The 16,740-nt window shown below is 42.9% G+C and overlaps 1 protein-coding gene across 1 annotated transcript in view; it reads left to right on the top strand.

Annotated features, from left to right (window-relative positions):
* Positions 1–16,740, top strand: part of LOC104280792 (EH domain-binding protein 1-like) — a gene marked incomplete at its 3' end in the record, with an annotated part of 170,250 nt that overhangs the window by 38,806 nt on the left and 114,704 nt on the right. The window contains 2 exon segments of the mRNA XM_009878592.1: positions 9,066–9,247; positions 11,260–11,399. Coding sequence (XP_009876894.1) covers positions 9,066–9,247; positions 11,260–11,399 — 322 coding nt within the window.

The following is a 16,740-nucleotide window of genomic DNA, read 5'->3' as shown; positions in this document are numbered from 1 at the left end:
GTTGAAGTTTATGTTTACTGTGGAGCTGCAGTTTGGAATGCTTTATATGTGTTCTTGCTGTCAAGATGTAGATTATGTTGTTTATAAATATATATATATATATATATAAAAGTAACTGCCCCTGCACTATGCACTGTTCTCACTTTTGTGTGTGCATAGGGTGTGACAGCTGAGATGTCTTACATGCGTGAGCATGCCTGTTCTAGCTTCACACAAATCTTAATTTTTAGCTACCTCCCTTTTCGCGTAGTTATATACGTACCCTTTGCCTCCTGCTTCTCCCTGTGTACGTCGGATCCAAATTGTTCATCAGCTGTAGGGCACTGACTTTATCTATAAGTCTGTTTTGTTTGTTTTTTCTTGGTTTGCTCTGCAGCGGGGAATGCTGCACGCAGGAGCCGTCACTTGCAGACCACACTACTCCTAGTTAACAGCCTAGGGCAGGTTTGCACATTGAAGTTGTCTCACCAAGTTCTTGTCCCACCTAGTGAGCTGCAGGTTTGGGTAACAGAATTAGCGATCAAGTGGCAGGGGCAAGAGGACTCTATGCTTGTATGAAGACACTTTCTTGAAGAGCCAGCTCTTTGAGAGTGAATTTTGTGATTGGTATCTTGGCCGTGGAGCTGTAGGAGTTGGGTCGTCTTGCAGCTGGTTCTGCAGGATGGGAGCTGGGACATGCGATGAGAGGAAAGGAGAGAGAGGAGGAAGAGCACCAGCAGGTCCAGTATTTCGCTGTACTTTGGAAGAATTCTCCACCTCTCTTATGTCCTTGGTGTTACATGTTTTGGTGGTTTTGGCATGTGCTTTAAGTCAAGTTGGGAGCAAGAGAGAAGAGAAAGAGGAAAGAACAGTTATGAATTTAATAATGGAGATACATTGGTGCTCCAATAATAACTGAGATTCACTTTGAATAACATCACACTATTTTCTTTGAAGTGACCTTTTACCCTAAACCTAAGACACTACAAATGTGATAAATACTTTGACCCAAGGACTCTGGTTGTGACAAGAAGAATGGCCACTGTGTGAGCAGCCATTAGGTGTCACATCCATTCTGTGCTTTTCAAGTTAAGGTCTGACTTTCACTACAGAAACAATGCAAGGGTTGTAATATCTTCACACGACGCCGTTAAAAGCTTTTTGGTGTCATAAGGCTTGAGAATTTCGTGTCATTCAGTATTGTGCATTCACTCTCTGGAAGCTGTCCTCAGGTTACAACAACTGGTTGATGACACACTGATGTTTTACAAAATCCATTTAAGCAGGTTTTGTCTATGCTAGATAATTAAGTCTAGGCAGTGTTATATAGAATATTTTCTGGAAAGGTGAATGGAAGTATATGAGGTTCCTGAAGCAGTTAATCTTTTGACCTTGTTTCTTCTTTAATGAGTGTTACCTCAGATTTGCTTCCCTGTCAGAGATTACGAAGGAGCTGAATAATGTGTTTATGCTTGTTTAAATAATCCAGAGTTGATTCTGGGGTCTGTATCATGTGTGTCTTCCTGAAACGAACAAGAAATCGGTACCTTGTTTATCCTGCTGTTAAAACACAGTTATTTGTTCCACTCAAGAGTGCCTTGTGTCCAGGGATGCTAGCTGGATGTCTCTTGGGGTAAGTACCTGAAGGTTCAGTACCTTCATTCATAGGACCCTCTGGCCAGAACAAGTGAGCAGTGGAGTGAATCCTAAGAACGGAGACTTCCTGCCACGCCAAATAGAACTGACGTGCCAGGCACTGGTTGGTGATCTTAAATCTAGATCTTACAACAGGTATTGCCTATTATTTAAAAAAACAGAACCCAACAAACCAACCAACCAAACAAAAAAAACCCAAACACACAAAAAAAGCCCCACACAACCAAACCAAACCAAACCAAACCGCAAGGAAACAGAAAAAAACTCCGCAAGTCCCTTTAATGACTACTTGGAAAAATATGGAGTTACGAGTTGCTGAGTAGTATATAAAGTTGTGGAGATCAGGTACTCCCCCGGAAGAAGGAGATCTCATATAGTAGGTGTTTCTTACTCCAGTGTCAGTTAAAAAATTAGCAACTAATTTTATCCTCTGCTGCTTCTCTGCTTTTAGCGTTAGATGAATTGTCTGTATTCTGCTTTGTTTTGAAGCTAAATCTACAGAAATACTATACAGTTAAACAATAATCCCTTCAAAAGCAGGAAGAAAAATAAACCCAAACCAGAGGGAGTTGTGTTTGGAAGTGCCCCAGCCGAAACGGAGCCTGGGAGCTGCTCGCGGAGGCGACAGCGTGCTGTGAAGGATCCAGCTCAGTGGCAAACAGCTTGTGGAAAATGAAGGGCTGTTATTTTCTGCCAAACTGCTGGCCCTGTGTGCAGTGCCTTTCCTGACAGCCAGCCTCACCTGCCCTGTATCAGCAGCAGCTCCAGCCCAGACTTCTCTAAACCTGTTCCTTTGAGAGCAAACGTTTGAGGATTTAAACAGCTGCTTCAGAATAACAAGTTTCTCTGCCAGCTTCAGCCAAGATTCTATGAATTCGTGTCCTGCATCCATTGCAAAATTAAAATTCTGTATAGGAGGAGCTAAGCTTGTAGCCTTTACTATGTAAAAATTATTTGATCCAGTGGCTTTTGCTTACTAGTGATTTATCTGTTAGTACAGGCAGCCCTGCATATATACCGTACCTGAACAGGCCAGGGGAGGTGGCTGTAGCTACAGCATTTGGGGCCAGGAGAGGAACAGACAGTCCCTGCCCTGCAGTGATCCCAAGAGCAGAGAGCACATGGAAGCGGAATATCAGACACTATTAGGGTGACAGTGAGCTCAGCACATTGGGATGTGGGTGTTGCAGGAAAGGATGTGATTTTTGTCACTCCTGAGTGATACGGGACGGCCAGGTATTCCAGGGCTCCCGAGGGGTACAACACAAGCTGGATCTCTGCAGACACAAGGAAACATTCACAGGCTTTACAAAGCTACAGTAATGTTTGCATAGAGCATAAGGACAGCTAGAGTTTAGCAGGTGATTGTAGACATCCAACGGTAAATTTAAACCCGTTGTTAATGGGAAAAGAGAAACTTGTGCCGCACCGTGAGAGGAAGCAATCTGGAAAAGGCAGGAGAGAAAGGCTACAGATACCAGAGCCAGTGTTTCTCAGCATCAGTTGCCAATCTCACTGCATCCCTCTGTGGGAGTGTTGGGGAAGTGTTCCTGTTTTACAGAACAGTGCAAAGGAGAAGGTGATGAAGACTTCTTAACTGGACACATAAAGCAGTTAGCTGTGTCCTTTGCAAGGCTGAGCATTTCAGGGGTCAGTAGTTCTCTGATGCCTGCTGGAGTTGTCTAGCTCACCTGTAAACTTTTCTCAGTTGCCCTTTGTAAGCATCAAGCCCACTTTGGGAGGGGATAGCCCTCTCCTGTACCTGGGCTATTAGTAAATTGCTTGACTAAAATGTTGGTCGTGCACAGTTTTAGCCATGTGTCCAATAGAAGCTGAATAGTATTTTTGTTAGCAAAACAACCCCCAGATTGTTGTGATGGTAGCTTGCACAGTGTAGATGAATTACCTCAATTTATTAGGTATCATTTCACTTTCTAAACTTCCTATCTGATGTTAATCTTTGGAGATTTCCAGTCTCCCGGGGGTGTTAGTGAAATCTGATGGGGCTGTCTTAAAAGCAGACCCCAGGAAGACAGTAGCTGTAGAGCATTTTGTATTTTCTCTTTTCTTACTGAAGGTGTGGTCTCTGGTGCTAAGAAATGGTGTGTTGTGCTTCCAATATAATAACTCATCAATGTAGGTGTGCTATAAAAGACCATCATATTTGTGGTTTTTAAGTACCCTTTTTGCCTAAGATATTAGCAATATGATAAATAATTTGACACAAGGTCTAGTTCTGACAAGGGTCAGTTTGTGAATATCACAAATGCATCTTTATATAATCAAGTGTAGCAATCTCAACATCTACATATTTTTAATTTCCTTCCCAGTTGCATGTCTAGGGCTCAGACTTTTCTGGTATGTGCAGCATTTTTTAAATATTGAATTCTCCATTCAAATCCATCATAATTCTTGGTCGTGTTCTGGGTACTATGAACCATTATTTATTTTTAAACAAGTTTTCAGCACAGATTGTGCTGCCTGCATTCGGTCCTCCAAATCTCCCATCTGCCTGTCTAAATTATTTTAACTGACATAGTTTCTAATTTAGTCTCTCCAGTCGAGAGAGCTCCCTGTAGCTTGTCTATTTTAGCATTTAATTGCTGTATACTCTCACAAATTAAATTCTGTAGTGATCCATTTTGCTCTGCCAGTGAAGCAGTGATCTTTCCAACTCGGCAAGATGGCGCGGTGCAGCTCAGCCGGCGGCGCGGGCATCCGACGTCGGGAGAGGGACGCCTTCCGCGGTCACCTCCGGGGTGTGTGGTGCCTGTAGGGACGGCAGAAGTGCCAGGGGACAACTTGCTTCCAAAGCATTCTCCATCGAATTCGGAAGTGAGAGTGAAATCCTCAAAACTTGTTCCTGTCAAACGAGTTTTCGCAGCCAGGAAGATTTCTTTGTGCAATTAATTTGTGCCCAAGCGTGAGGCAGAATGCTCCTTGGAAATCTGTGTAGCTTTTGGTGGGCTTTTTTAGCATTCTCTTTTACAAAATATGAAAAGGTGGCCTCTAAAAATGTTACACTGTACTTCTTCCTTTTCTGGGAGGAGGATATCCAAAACTCATTGTTTCTTCTGGCAAAATAACAATATCCCATTAGGAAACTTCTTGTCTTCCTGAATTGGGCCTTTTTTTGAGTTTGCACAGTGTTTACATGTTGCTTAATATTTATTTCTGTTAAAGTATCTAAATAATTTAGAACTGCGGTACTTTTTGATCTAGTTTCTGTTAAATGGAAGTTCTTTACTGCTTTTTTCAATCCGTGCGTATGGAGAGGAGGGCACCTGAGCCTTGGGGCTCAGCGAGTGCAGTGCCGAGCTCTGCGCAGAGAGACGAAAGGTAAATACAGGCTGCTCTTGTCTGCAGGGGGCTCCTTACCCCAGCCCATGTAACCCAGAGGAATATACCCCAAGAACAAAATCTGGCCGGTATTTTGACTCTGTGGAACGCCAGAAGTGTGAAGTCAGTTGAACAGCAAATACGAGGCTGTTTCTTAGTGCAAGAAGTGCAGGTAAGTTAACCTGAGAGGTGACTTACCAGGCAGCTGGTAATTACAGGACACAAGGTCATTAAAAATACATTTTTAAGAAAAAAAAGCTGCATGAAACTTGCGTTATTGCATTATTTGGGTGCCCTTTAAGTTAAGAACCTCTGTGTCTTTCATGTGGAGGCGCTAGTTTTCTTCACCTGGAAGAGGGCTGAGCGCTGTTTAATAGTGCGAAGTGCCTGTCTTTCATCCGGGGTCGTCGTCTTCCAGGTGCAAGCGGGCTGTTGGTTCCCAGCAGCTGCTTTGGGCGTGTTTTCCTCCGGCGTGCTGTGAAAAGCCTGCTTTAGTAAGGAAGGGTGGGGAGGACTCCTAGGCAAGGCCAGTGGTTCGTAGCGTGGCTTCGCATTATTCTCCTTGCAGAAGGCGATCAGGCGGTGTGGATCCCATAAGCTAGGAGGATTTTATGTAAGGGTGGCACTTACTATATAGTAAAGCCTTTCAGGGACTAAGGGGAGTCGTAGGAGGAGACTGTCAAGGGGAATGGAGCTGCTTGTGAGAGAAAAGTGTAAAAGCCTGGAATATAAAAAGCACAAATTCTCGCACTCAGCAGAGTATTCTCAGAGAATTGCCATATGTTTGTGTGGTTTTTACTCTTCTTTAAATAAATATAATGATCACTTTGTAAGTAATATACTGCTTCAGTAGCTTCTGCTAACATACCAGCCAGGAATTAGTTTTTAATCATGTATTTGTGATTTTTAGAATTCCTTTTACCCAGTGTGCTGCTTCTCTTGCTAGAACTATACGGTAACAAACATGAAACAACGGAAGAAGATTAACCAATATTCTGTGTATCATCTTAGGAACCAAACAGTGCCCATTCTCAAGCACAGTAGTATGTTTGAGATGGAAGATAACCTAGAGGTATTTGTATTTTATTGGTATCTTACGTTATGTTCTATCTTTTTGTGGTATTCAGATGTGATAGCTGATTTTATTTGCATGATGCATTGCCTTTCTTTAAAAAGCCAAGTTTCCGAATTACTATTTTCTTACAGAGTGAACTCCATCTTGGTAGTTAAGTACTGTATTTTGTCACCTCTCATTTTTATTATGTGGATCATTCAGAACTGACTCTTCCACGCACCCTTTCACAAACCGTGATGTGGTAACTCTGGCAGCCACACGTGTGCAAAATACCTGAGGGCGTAATAGAGCCGCACACATTTTAAACTTTGACTATATAGTCAAAATCAGGAAAGTTGAGCAATTAAAATATTTGCGTTGGGATTCCTGTTTTGTCTTCCATAAACTCCATGTGCTCATGTGAGACACAAGTAACACTAGATCAGACTTTCGCTATTTCATGGATGCAGTTTATTTAGTGTCTTACCAAAGGGTGCTCCTGTTTGAAAGCCTGCTGCTGAGCTCTTCCTGTATACCCCATTCATAAGTATTTCATGTGGAATATTTTGTCTCTGCTGATTTAGGAATTATTTATTCTTCTGCGAGAAGACTTCTCTGTGGTTCTGGGGTAGCCCACATTGTATTATATGAAGTATGTAGGGTTTTTTAAGGAGATGTTCCAACCATTGTAAGAAGTGGTTATTAGCATGTTCTGACATTTAAAGACTTTTTTTTTAAAGTTAGTTGTGTGTCAGAGTAGAAAACATAATCCGCTGTGAAATCAGTCATGACCCTAAGCACCTTGAGAATGTCTTTTTCAGGGGCAAAAAAGAAGTTCCCGTGACTCTGCTTGTAGTTAAAGTGATGTAAAGCCAAGCCTATAACGCTTAGAAGGAGAAAACATTGCAGCACTTGTAACACACTTCATTGTCTGCGAGAGTAGGAAAACGTACGTAAAACTCACATGCTAAGGAGAGTAAAACTTGCAAGATCAGGGCCTGATTTTGTTGGGGTCTTGCTTTGGTGTTGAGTTTTTTGCTCTTTTTTAGGATAAATTTGCAAATTTGGATTTTTATAGGTAATTGGAACCTGAAAAGTTAACTTCTGTCATTGACTCACAAAAAGATCATGAAATTAATTCCTTTCTCAGAAAGACTGGACTTGATTGCCAGGTGCCTCTTACTTTTCACATCACCCCAGGATACTCAGTGCTCAGAGAATCTCACTGCCCGTGGCCGGCTTCTTCCCACGGCTGCCTGCCCTCCTCGTCCTCTCCACCAGCTAACCCCAGCAGGTCTCCCAGGGAATTGCTGATGATCATCTTGACTGGGAGATCTTTGCCTCCTCCTGGTTCGGGTCCCTTACTCACTCTCTGATCCAGATGATCTGAACATGCAAACAGGAAGATGATCGTTTATGAAATAAATAGATATTAAGTGGAAATGTAATTCCACATCATTCCAAAATTCTCCTGCCTTGATGTCCGTGTCCAGCTTTTGGAGGCTTGCAAGTTTGATACTCTGTTCTCTCTTTATGAAGCAAGCTGCTGTTAAAATGCAAACCTGGAGAACACCAAAAAACCCACAAGTGTCACGTCTCTCGCATTGCTTTCCGAAGAGGCGCCGCAGTAAATCTTACACTCGGTGTAAGAAGTTGTAGTGTTTAGTTATTCTAAAGGTGTGGTACAATAACAGGTTATTGATGCTCGTATCAGTGTGTAGGTATTGAAACTCCCTAATCATACTTTCCATTTTACACGTTGTCAGAACTTTGGACCTTAATCTCGCTTTTTGACTGACAGTCGCGGCCGGGGAAAGAGCACTTGTATTGTTTGTGATAGTTGCATCTGTTCGACTTGATTCAGTGGAGGGTATTTGCATATTCTTAAGTATTTCTTCTGAGAGGGCCTAAATCCTTCTCAAGTGTTTGATGTGTTTTTGGAATTCATTCATAAGGTATCTACATGCGCTAATAGTTCTGTATAATATTGCTGTGCATAATCTGACAGATAAGGCTAGTTTTTTAAACAAGGTATTCTTTGGGGATGACATATTACATTCTGACTTATTCTACTGGGCAGAAATGTCAAGCACTTTGAAAAAGAATCCTTGAATGTTTTGATTAAATTAGTATTCTTTATTCAACACAAATTGCCAACTGCAGTAAAATGTAGTCTTACTGTGAGAACGTTTTTCAAAAGTTAACAGCGGGGCTTTTTGTGTTGTTTTGTTGTTGTTGTTGCTGGAAATTTATCACATCTAATTTTTCCCTTGCTGCTGATGCTGATATTAGATGGAACAGGAGAGTAGATTCTTAGATGCAATTTAGATAAATTAATCTGAATTTTTAAAGTGAGCAACACCTTTACTTCGAAATACAACTTAGGCTTTTATCTTTCTCTTCTCTTGATTTTTATTTTTTTCTTGCAAAATTGTAATGAATATTTTTGAAAGCATTGTGACCCTTAATTTCAGAAGCCTGTCAACTCTTGGTAGTACATGCCCACTAGTGACAATTACCATTGCTTTGAAAAATATTCAGGCATTATATTTGAGCATTGAACACAGAGAGCAGTTCAAAATATTAACTTGATGGCCTCATACCATTATGTAAAGAATTACATGCGTAATGGAAAGCCAAGTCTTCCATAAGTTTGAAGTCATAGTCCAGGACTCTCCAAATTTGGACAAAACTAGTCCAGTTTGCCGTCAGAAGGAATGGATGTATGCTGGGCATGCTCCTACAGGCTCAAGCCATTAAAGACCGAGGTTCTCCTATGAAAGACCGCTAACCACAATGAGTAACCTTTTTTTTCTTGTTACACTAAGCAGGTGTTCAAAGACCTACCATTAGCTGACCTAGTTTAAGAAATGGGTTTCTGTCTTTAGAAAGGACCCTAGCAATCCCTGATCCCTTTGTACTTGAAAAAAGAATGATGCAGGCTCAGTAAGTGGGTTTTTTTGTTTTGTTTCATGCACATGCAGGTGTTAATGGAACAGCACCTTTTACCTTAGTTTTGGTTTTCCTTTGCTTTCAGGAATCTCCTTCCGGACGCAGAAAAGCGCTTGCTACCAGCAGCATCAACATGAAGCAGTATGCCAGCCCCATGCCTACGCAGACAGATGTCAAGTTAAAATTCAAGCCTTTGTCTAAGAAAGTGGTATCTGCCACACTACAGTTCTCTTTATCTTGTATTTTCCTGAGGGAAGGAAAAGCCACGTAAGTTGTATTTTTTTAACCAGGCAGCCTGCTTTTTGTTGCTCTTCAAAGATTTAATGGGATAAAGAGCTCTTCCTGTATAGAGTGGCAGAATCTGAGAGTATCCTTCAGCATACCTATCATTCCTGCCATACCGAGTTTCTTAGCTGAGTAAAAGTAATTTCTTACTCTGATTTTAGTGTCATGTTTTTCAGAGACAAACACTGAGGATTCTGCATGGACAGAAGGGTCTGTGGGACTTCCTGATAGTTACTTATATTTACTATTATTAATACGTTTTATTAAAAAGTCATTAGTTCTCTTATTTATCTGTGGGTTCTGTGGTTCTGATTACTTTGAACTCGCACATAGGAAATGATTGCCCCAAGTAGTTTCTGATTTTAATAGCATTATTAAACAAGTGTGTTAAGTCCCATGTGTTAAGAGCCTCTGTGTTTCTGTGCAGATTTGAGGCATGATGAATACATGGTTTTTATTCTTAGAAGTTGTGTCTTTAAAATAATTTGTATCGTTTTCTTGGCAAAATCTGTCCATCTGGTTTTATCATGATCAGCCTCAAAGAAGATGGAATAATTTAGGTTGGAAGGGACCTGCTGAGGTAGATGGTCCAGCCTCCTGCCTAAAGCAGTCAGCCGTGGGAGCAGGCCAGTTTGTTCTGCGCTTCATCCCACCGTTGAACGCCTCCAGGCAACCCATGCCACTGCTTGCTGATGACTGCTCCAACGTTTTTCCCGCATCAGGACAGCACCTCTCTGGTTTCAACCTGTGCCCACTGTGTCTCATCCTCCCCGCTTGCCCGGCCGCCTTGTCAGCCATGCCCTAAAGCAGTCAGCCGTGGGAGCAGGCCAGTTTGTTCTGCGCTTCATCCCACCGTTGAACGCCTCCAGGCAACCCATGCCACTGCTTGCTGATGACTGCTCCAACGTTTTTCCCGCATCAGGACAGCACCTCTCTGGTTTCAACCTGTGCCCACTGTGTCTCATCCTCCCCGCTTGCCCGGCCGCCTTGTCAGCCATGCGGGCAGGCTCTGCTGGCTCTGCCGGCCGTCGCTTCTCTGGCCTCAGCGAGCCCGTTGCCCTCAGCCTCTCCTCGCGGGCAGGTGCTCGAGCCCCCAGCCACGGCAGGGGCCCTCTGCTGACCTTGCTCTGGGTTGTCAACACCTGTTCCTGGGCTGCGGAACCTAACACTGATGAAGTTCCCTAGAGGCAGTCCGAACCAAATGGGGGTCACGACTTCCCTCAGTCTGCTGCGTGTGGGGCTGAGATAACGCGTCTTGGGATGGTTTCGCCTCCTTTGGCTGCAGGGGCACGGTGCCGGCTGCTCTTGAGCTTGCTCTCCACCAAGATCCCCAGGCTCTTCTCAGCACAGCTCTTTCCTAGCTGGGCAATCCCCAGTCTGTCTTACTCTAAGGAGTCAAAAAAATTTTGATTAATCCCAATTAAAGTGGTTTTGAAAGAGAAGTAGTAAGACTGCTACTGACTTCAAAAAATCTTAGGGTTTATGAAACAAGTGTAGAACATCCATTTCTCTGAATCTTTGCCTGCTGTCACCTTTTATCAAACATATATTTGACATGAAAGATTGTGTTATGTGAAACACATACATATATACGATACATTATATAAATTGTCTGTTGATATGTATTCTTGTTAATGAATTCAGGTGTCTAGAAAAAGGATTTTAATTTCTGTAACAGCATTGGGAGTTCTGAATAAATAAGTGTGTACTAGCATTTTTGTGCTGGTTTAAAATTTTAAGGAACAGTCAAACAGACACTTAATGCAAAGTAGCACTCGTTCTACACTTCAGAATTTTGTTAATGGAAAACTTTCCCTTCAGAAATTAATAAACATGAGGGTATTAATTTTGTTCTTTCACTATATTCTGAGATTGAAGACATTCTTAAAGAAAAGAAAACCTAAAAATATTTAAAGGATTTAAAATAATGCACTAGTATCGGATACGGTATTAATGAGCTGTGTTTTAATGCCTGGTTTAAAATTTCTATTTAGGGATGAAGACATGCAAAGCCTGGCCAGTCTAATGAGTATGAAACAAGCTGATATTGGAAATCTAGATGATTTTGAGGAAGACAATGAAGAAGATGAAGAAAACAGAGTGAATCAAGAGGAAAAGGCTGCAAAAATTACAGGTTGGTTTTGCCCCGGGGATGGTAAAATGTAGTCCTTTTACTAATTGCCAGCTGTGTTCTGTGGATTTTATCCTTATGCTGTATTTGTATTTAACTTTTTTCAAATCCGAAACTAAAAGAAAATTTGGAGTAGTTTGACTGAAGAGGGACCCGTCCATAGCTCAACAAAGTTTAATATTTGTGAATTTAAGAGCACTGCTTTGTGCGCGTTGTTCTGTTTTAGGGAGAGAATGTGCTAAGCAGGTAAGCAAAGACCCAGCAGGAACAGAGGAGCAAGAAAGTGGAGGGGAAGGGTCAGTAAGGGAGAAGGCAAGAGGATGAGCTGAAGGGCAGTGGTGAAGACGGTTTGTGAGAGTGTCTGTGAAAGGATTTGAGCCACGGGTAGGTGCTGAGGTTCTGCGCAGCAGCGTGGTGATTCCAGGCAGTGTGCTGGTGCCTTTCGGTTGGGGCTGCCTCGTGGAAGTGAAATCAGGAGGCTGGTAAAGGACTTTGAGTTTGATAGTAAAGGTGTTTGAATTGCTGGTGAATGTGCCTCGTCTGTCCAGAATAGCTGAACTAATCAATGCAAGATCAGATTAGGATGTGATGATGTTAAATTCTTGCTGGAGATGATTATGTAGTACTGCTCCAGATGAGATCTGTAGAAACTCGTAGTGTAAAAGAATTGGGAAATGCCAAATTAACTTCTGGTGCCAGCCTTTGTGCCTGCCAGTGCTTCTTAAACGTTTCTGCTGAAGTAAAGGGATCCTTCTCTAAGGTGGGGAAGAGGATCCCAAGCAGAGAAGTGAATTGTCAAATCCGTTGTTGAAATTCCAGAGGAACGTTGGTTCAGTGTTACAAAACGTTATTTCATAGCTTCTTTTTGAGCTTTTGTTGCAATTGAAAGGTTTAGCCTGAAGCGATTATTACTTAGTTATGTTTAGTGTTGTGAAAAGTTGAAAATGTTTTCTCCATGCTTTACATACTCAATTAAATGTTTTGTACCCTGACCAAATCTTTACTTACTCTGTACGTGTCTGGCACAGAGCAGACTGGGAAACCCAGAATGAAATATTTGAGAGACAGAGATAGTATAGTCTTGGTCATGGAGCAGAGATACATGGGCCTGATCACGCTGAAACTCTTCTGCAAGCTTATCGTCTTCTTTCCCAGCGTAACCAGAATAATTCGGGTCTGGGTCAGAACACCAAACAAAACCTGATATGTTCACCAGGCCTTCCAATAATCACACAGAAAGGAGGGGCATATAACGCAGAAACTATGGAAAGTCTGCATAAACTGTGGTGCAGAAGAGTTTTATTAAGATGTACCTAGGTACTGCGCTGAGGACTGCTATGGAAAACCCGTGTGCAGAAGGACAGTGGTTGAAAAGCGGCAAGTCTTGCTCCTCAGCTGCACTGATTCTGCAGCACTGAGCACGTAAACAAGCCAACAAGTGACTCCTGAACAAGCAGAAAGCGGCTGTAGATTAGACTAGTGTGTCCCACGGTCCTTTGGCTCTGTCGTGAACAACCCTGGAGACAGATGGGGGCGGGTAAGCTGTCTGCTCTGCAGCACAAGGTTCTAACTTGAGTGGTGTTTCAGGTTTTCTGTCTGGTTTTGTAAAGGTCAAATTATCTGCTCTAAGCAAGCAGTAAAATACCTGCCTGAAAGGCAGACGCAATAACTACTGAACTGAACTGTATCTGCTCATTATTCAGCCTCTGTTTGCCAGTGATACAAGATGGGCTGCATCATTTAGTTGCGTCGTTAAAGGAACCTGAGGAAGGCAAAAGTCAGTCTGGGGCTTTTTCTTCTTGTGTTGGCTACAACAGCTGAATTGCTTCCTAAGCCTGGCTCACTTCTCCCGTGATGTTAGACCAGGAGAGGCATGAGGGAGATTTTGAAGGAGAGTGAGTGCGTGTAGCTTCCCAAGCAAATGGAGAGCATAAAACATCAGGCAGTAAGTAAGCATTAGTAAATAAAGGACCTATTCCAAACTGTGTTGATTTTATTAGCAGTTGGAGTGGCTCCTGTAGTAAATACAATGAATGGGAAAACCTACTGGAACACAAAGAGGTGAGGAACCAAGGGAGGAAGATGTAGGAATCACTGCAGAAAAAAAGAAAGAAATGTAGAAGGAGGGAGGTTGAATGAAGGTGATGCAGTGAAGTACTCTTTCTAAAATTTCTTCCACAAATAGTTGTGTTCACAGAATCTCGTAAAGTTAATTGAGGAAGTTACATAACCCTTTGAAAGCGCGCTGCTCCCAACATTTTCTCCTCCGTTGTCATGTTAGGGTGTTGGCAGCCAGGCGAGCTGGAATGCCTTCAGTGACTCAGAGTCCCCCTGGGGCGAATCGCTTCGCCCCCATGTGCCTGTTTTCCCAACTGTGAAATGGTTATAACTGCTTCACAGGAACGATGGGAGTATTACATGGCTAATGTTTGTAAGCGAGCTTTAAGAAATGCAAGTAGTAAAGCATCTTAACTTTTGACTCACGGTCTTCTCAGAGAAATGTTGGGGCACTTGGTGTTTAAAACACAATAATTGCAAGCCCCAGCTGCAAGAGGTGCTGCAAAACTTTATCACAGACGCTGTTCCTTTTTGCAGTGTACAAAAGTGAGTTTTTATTTGTGCCCCAAATGACAATTTTATAGATGAACAAAAATACCCACTGCTAGGAGAGCCGTCAGGGAGATCTGCTGAATGGGGCTCTAGATGGTGCAGGTGAGTTAGCAAATGCCGCTTCATTTCCTTGATGTGTTGCCTAACTTTGGGTACGTATCTGTGCCTCTTTCATCAGCTATGAAGTAAGTGGTGTAACACTGACCTACCTCAAAAGCACAGGGGAGTTGCCTGTGGTCAACACGGGAGCTGTTGCCGTACAGCTGACCATAAGATCAGACAAAGATGTTTTCCGCTCAAACCGCTACTTGCATTTAAACAGAAGTCTCTCCATCTTCATTCCCAATATTTCTTGTTTAGATCTTTCATGTGTGGAAACTTCTTCACCCGACTGTTCTGTCTAGTGTGAAGTTGTAAACAGTGTTTGTAGCTATGGAATAAGTTTTAAATACTTTGTTTCTACACTATTTGTATAGATTAATTTAAACCCCCCAGAATTATCCTGTCCTTAGTCTTTAGTTGAAGACAAGGCATCCCAATGTACTTGAAGAATTGGAGCTCGTTAGGCAGTGAGTAGATTGCTACTCTGAGTGTTTTAATGGATACTGAGAGCCTCACTCTGCAGTTCAGAGCTGCCTCCTGCTCCGTCTGCCCGGGAGCGCGGTGGCTGTCCTGAGGTGCCACGTGGACCCGGCAACACGCCCGTGTGCTGCCTGTTGCAGGAGTCTGGATCCCAGCGTGTTTCAAGAGCAGCCTTCTGAGGACTGATACCTGAAATCATTTCTTGCCATTTGCAAAACCATACTCCTGATGTAAACTTCTGATGCATTTAATCTTTTCTTGTTGGTAGCACTGAGCTGCTTAAAAAAAAAAAAAGGAATGAGAGAATGAAAAGAAAAAAACCCCAAACCCACAAACCAGTGATTTATATGACATACTTGTAGAACAAGCTAATATACATTTGTAGATAACGAGATTTATAAAAGATAATACAGGACATAAATCTCCAACCTGTTATTTCCACACTCCAAAATATGACATAAACCTTTTAATATTGTAATGAGAAACACTGCAGTGCATAAGGGTGTTTAAGTTGGCAGATGAGACTAGGTGATTCAGACCACATCAAAGAATTCTCTCTTTTTAAAGCTCTGAACTTAATTTGGTATTTTCTGACAATAAAAACTGAATAGTAATTGTTTAGGGATTTTTCACATGCTGGCATAATAAATTGTAAATCACGTCAGCATCTCAGCCTGTTTTAAAGTAGTAATTCCTTGTACTAGTGTTTCATAAGATCAGCTCTGTTTTATATGAGTACAAAAAGGTGTTTTCCGTTGTGTTTAGATAGTGCTGTGTTTTCCAGATCTCTAAGGCGTAAATATGATTTTATACTGAAAAAGTTAAAACTTTTGGGAGAGTTTTGATGTTATTTTTTAGGGTAGTAGCCTGGTTTGTTAGAGCCAAAAATAAGGAGGTGCAGATGGTCAGTTTAGATAGATGCAAATGTAATTCCATCGAAGTAGGTTTTGCTGCAGGTTCCCGAGCAGCTGGGGTGTGCTTTAGGGGTGTTTGCTGGGGCTGTGTCACTACCACCACAGGTTGCATCCAGGCGGTGTTGGCAGGATAGATCTTTGACCCGGTCATTTGCAGGTTGGCATACCTTTGCAGAGCAGGTTAAATTTGGAGAAGAAGTCTATAACCATGTGAATGAAGTGTTTTCAGATGCTGAGCTCTGCCTTTGGGTGCAGGTTCTCTATGCTGTTTGTGCCGGCGTGAAAGGGGGCTGTGTCAGCCTGTCCGCTGGCAAAGGGGCTGCTCTGTGAAAAAAACACGAGTCCCTCCCTGCTCGGAACTTCTGGGTGGCTGTGGGCACCAGTGAGGATTAGGACAATCACAATGCCGCTCAGTTTTCACCTGTCAGATATCTTGTTCTTTTAAGTAGTTCAGAGAACGAAGATCATTGCATGAGAATCAGGGACAAACGTTTGCTTTCCTAAACAAAAGCCCTATAAGAAAAGGTCAAGTTGAAACCAGCTGTGAACTAAAACCCACAGAGAAGTGGGATTTTAAAGGAAATCCAAGAATGACTGGCGGGAGAAGTGTGCAGTAAAGGCATATATGTAGCTTGACTTGACTGGTGGCACCGGAAGACGTTGTCCATTTATTTCCTTGGGAGAAGGTGGCAGATGGACAGCACCTGCCGGCTGGACGGTGGCGTTCGCAAGGCAGGATCATCGCTCCTGCACAGGTTTCTCCTGCCTCTGTCAGCTGGAAGGAAGAGGAAGGCTGACCCCTCTGCACAGAAACCCGTGCTGAGGTCTGTCAGAGAGGCCTCGGGCGCAATGCCCATGGCTACAGACGCCGCTGTCACCAGGCGCTGAGGGTGCCACTGCTGGAGGGGCACCAGAGAGGAATTTTTCCCTTGGGCCAGAAGCCGCTGAGACCTTGCTGTGCTTTCTGCTTCTTTCTCTCCTCCCGGAATTATGGAGGCATTGATGTCTTGGCTAGAATGAAGCAAATACATGTTTTTAACATTGGCAGTTCAGAGCTGTTCTCCACGTGTGCCTGGAAGACAAGGGGATTTCCCAGGCAGTCCGGTGCCCGGCGTGGCAGCGGCACGTCCAGCCGGTGTCTGTTCAGTGTGCGTTCCCATAGCACAGCGCTGATCGTACGGACTGCCTGTAGGTCAGCATTGAATGGGGATTGAGTGTAAACGTTAGATAATCAGAGC

The sequence above is a fragment of the Apaloderma vittatum genome, unplaced genomic scaffold (genome assembly GCF_000703405.1).
Source record: "Apaloderma vittatum isolate BGI_N311 unplaced genomic scaffold, ASM70340v1 scaffold2290, whole genome shotgun sequence".
NCBI classification, from domain to species: domain Eukaryota; kingdom Metazoa; phylum Chordata; class Aves; order Trogoniformes; family Trogonidae; genus Apaloderma; species Apaloderma vittatum.
This window is presented reverse-complemented; position numbering and strand designations above follow the sequence as displayed.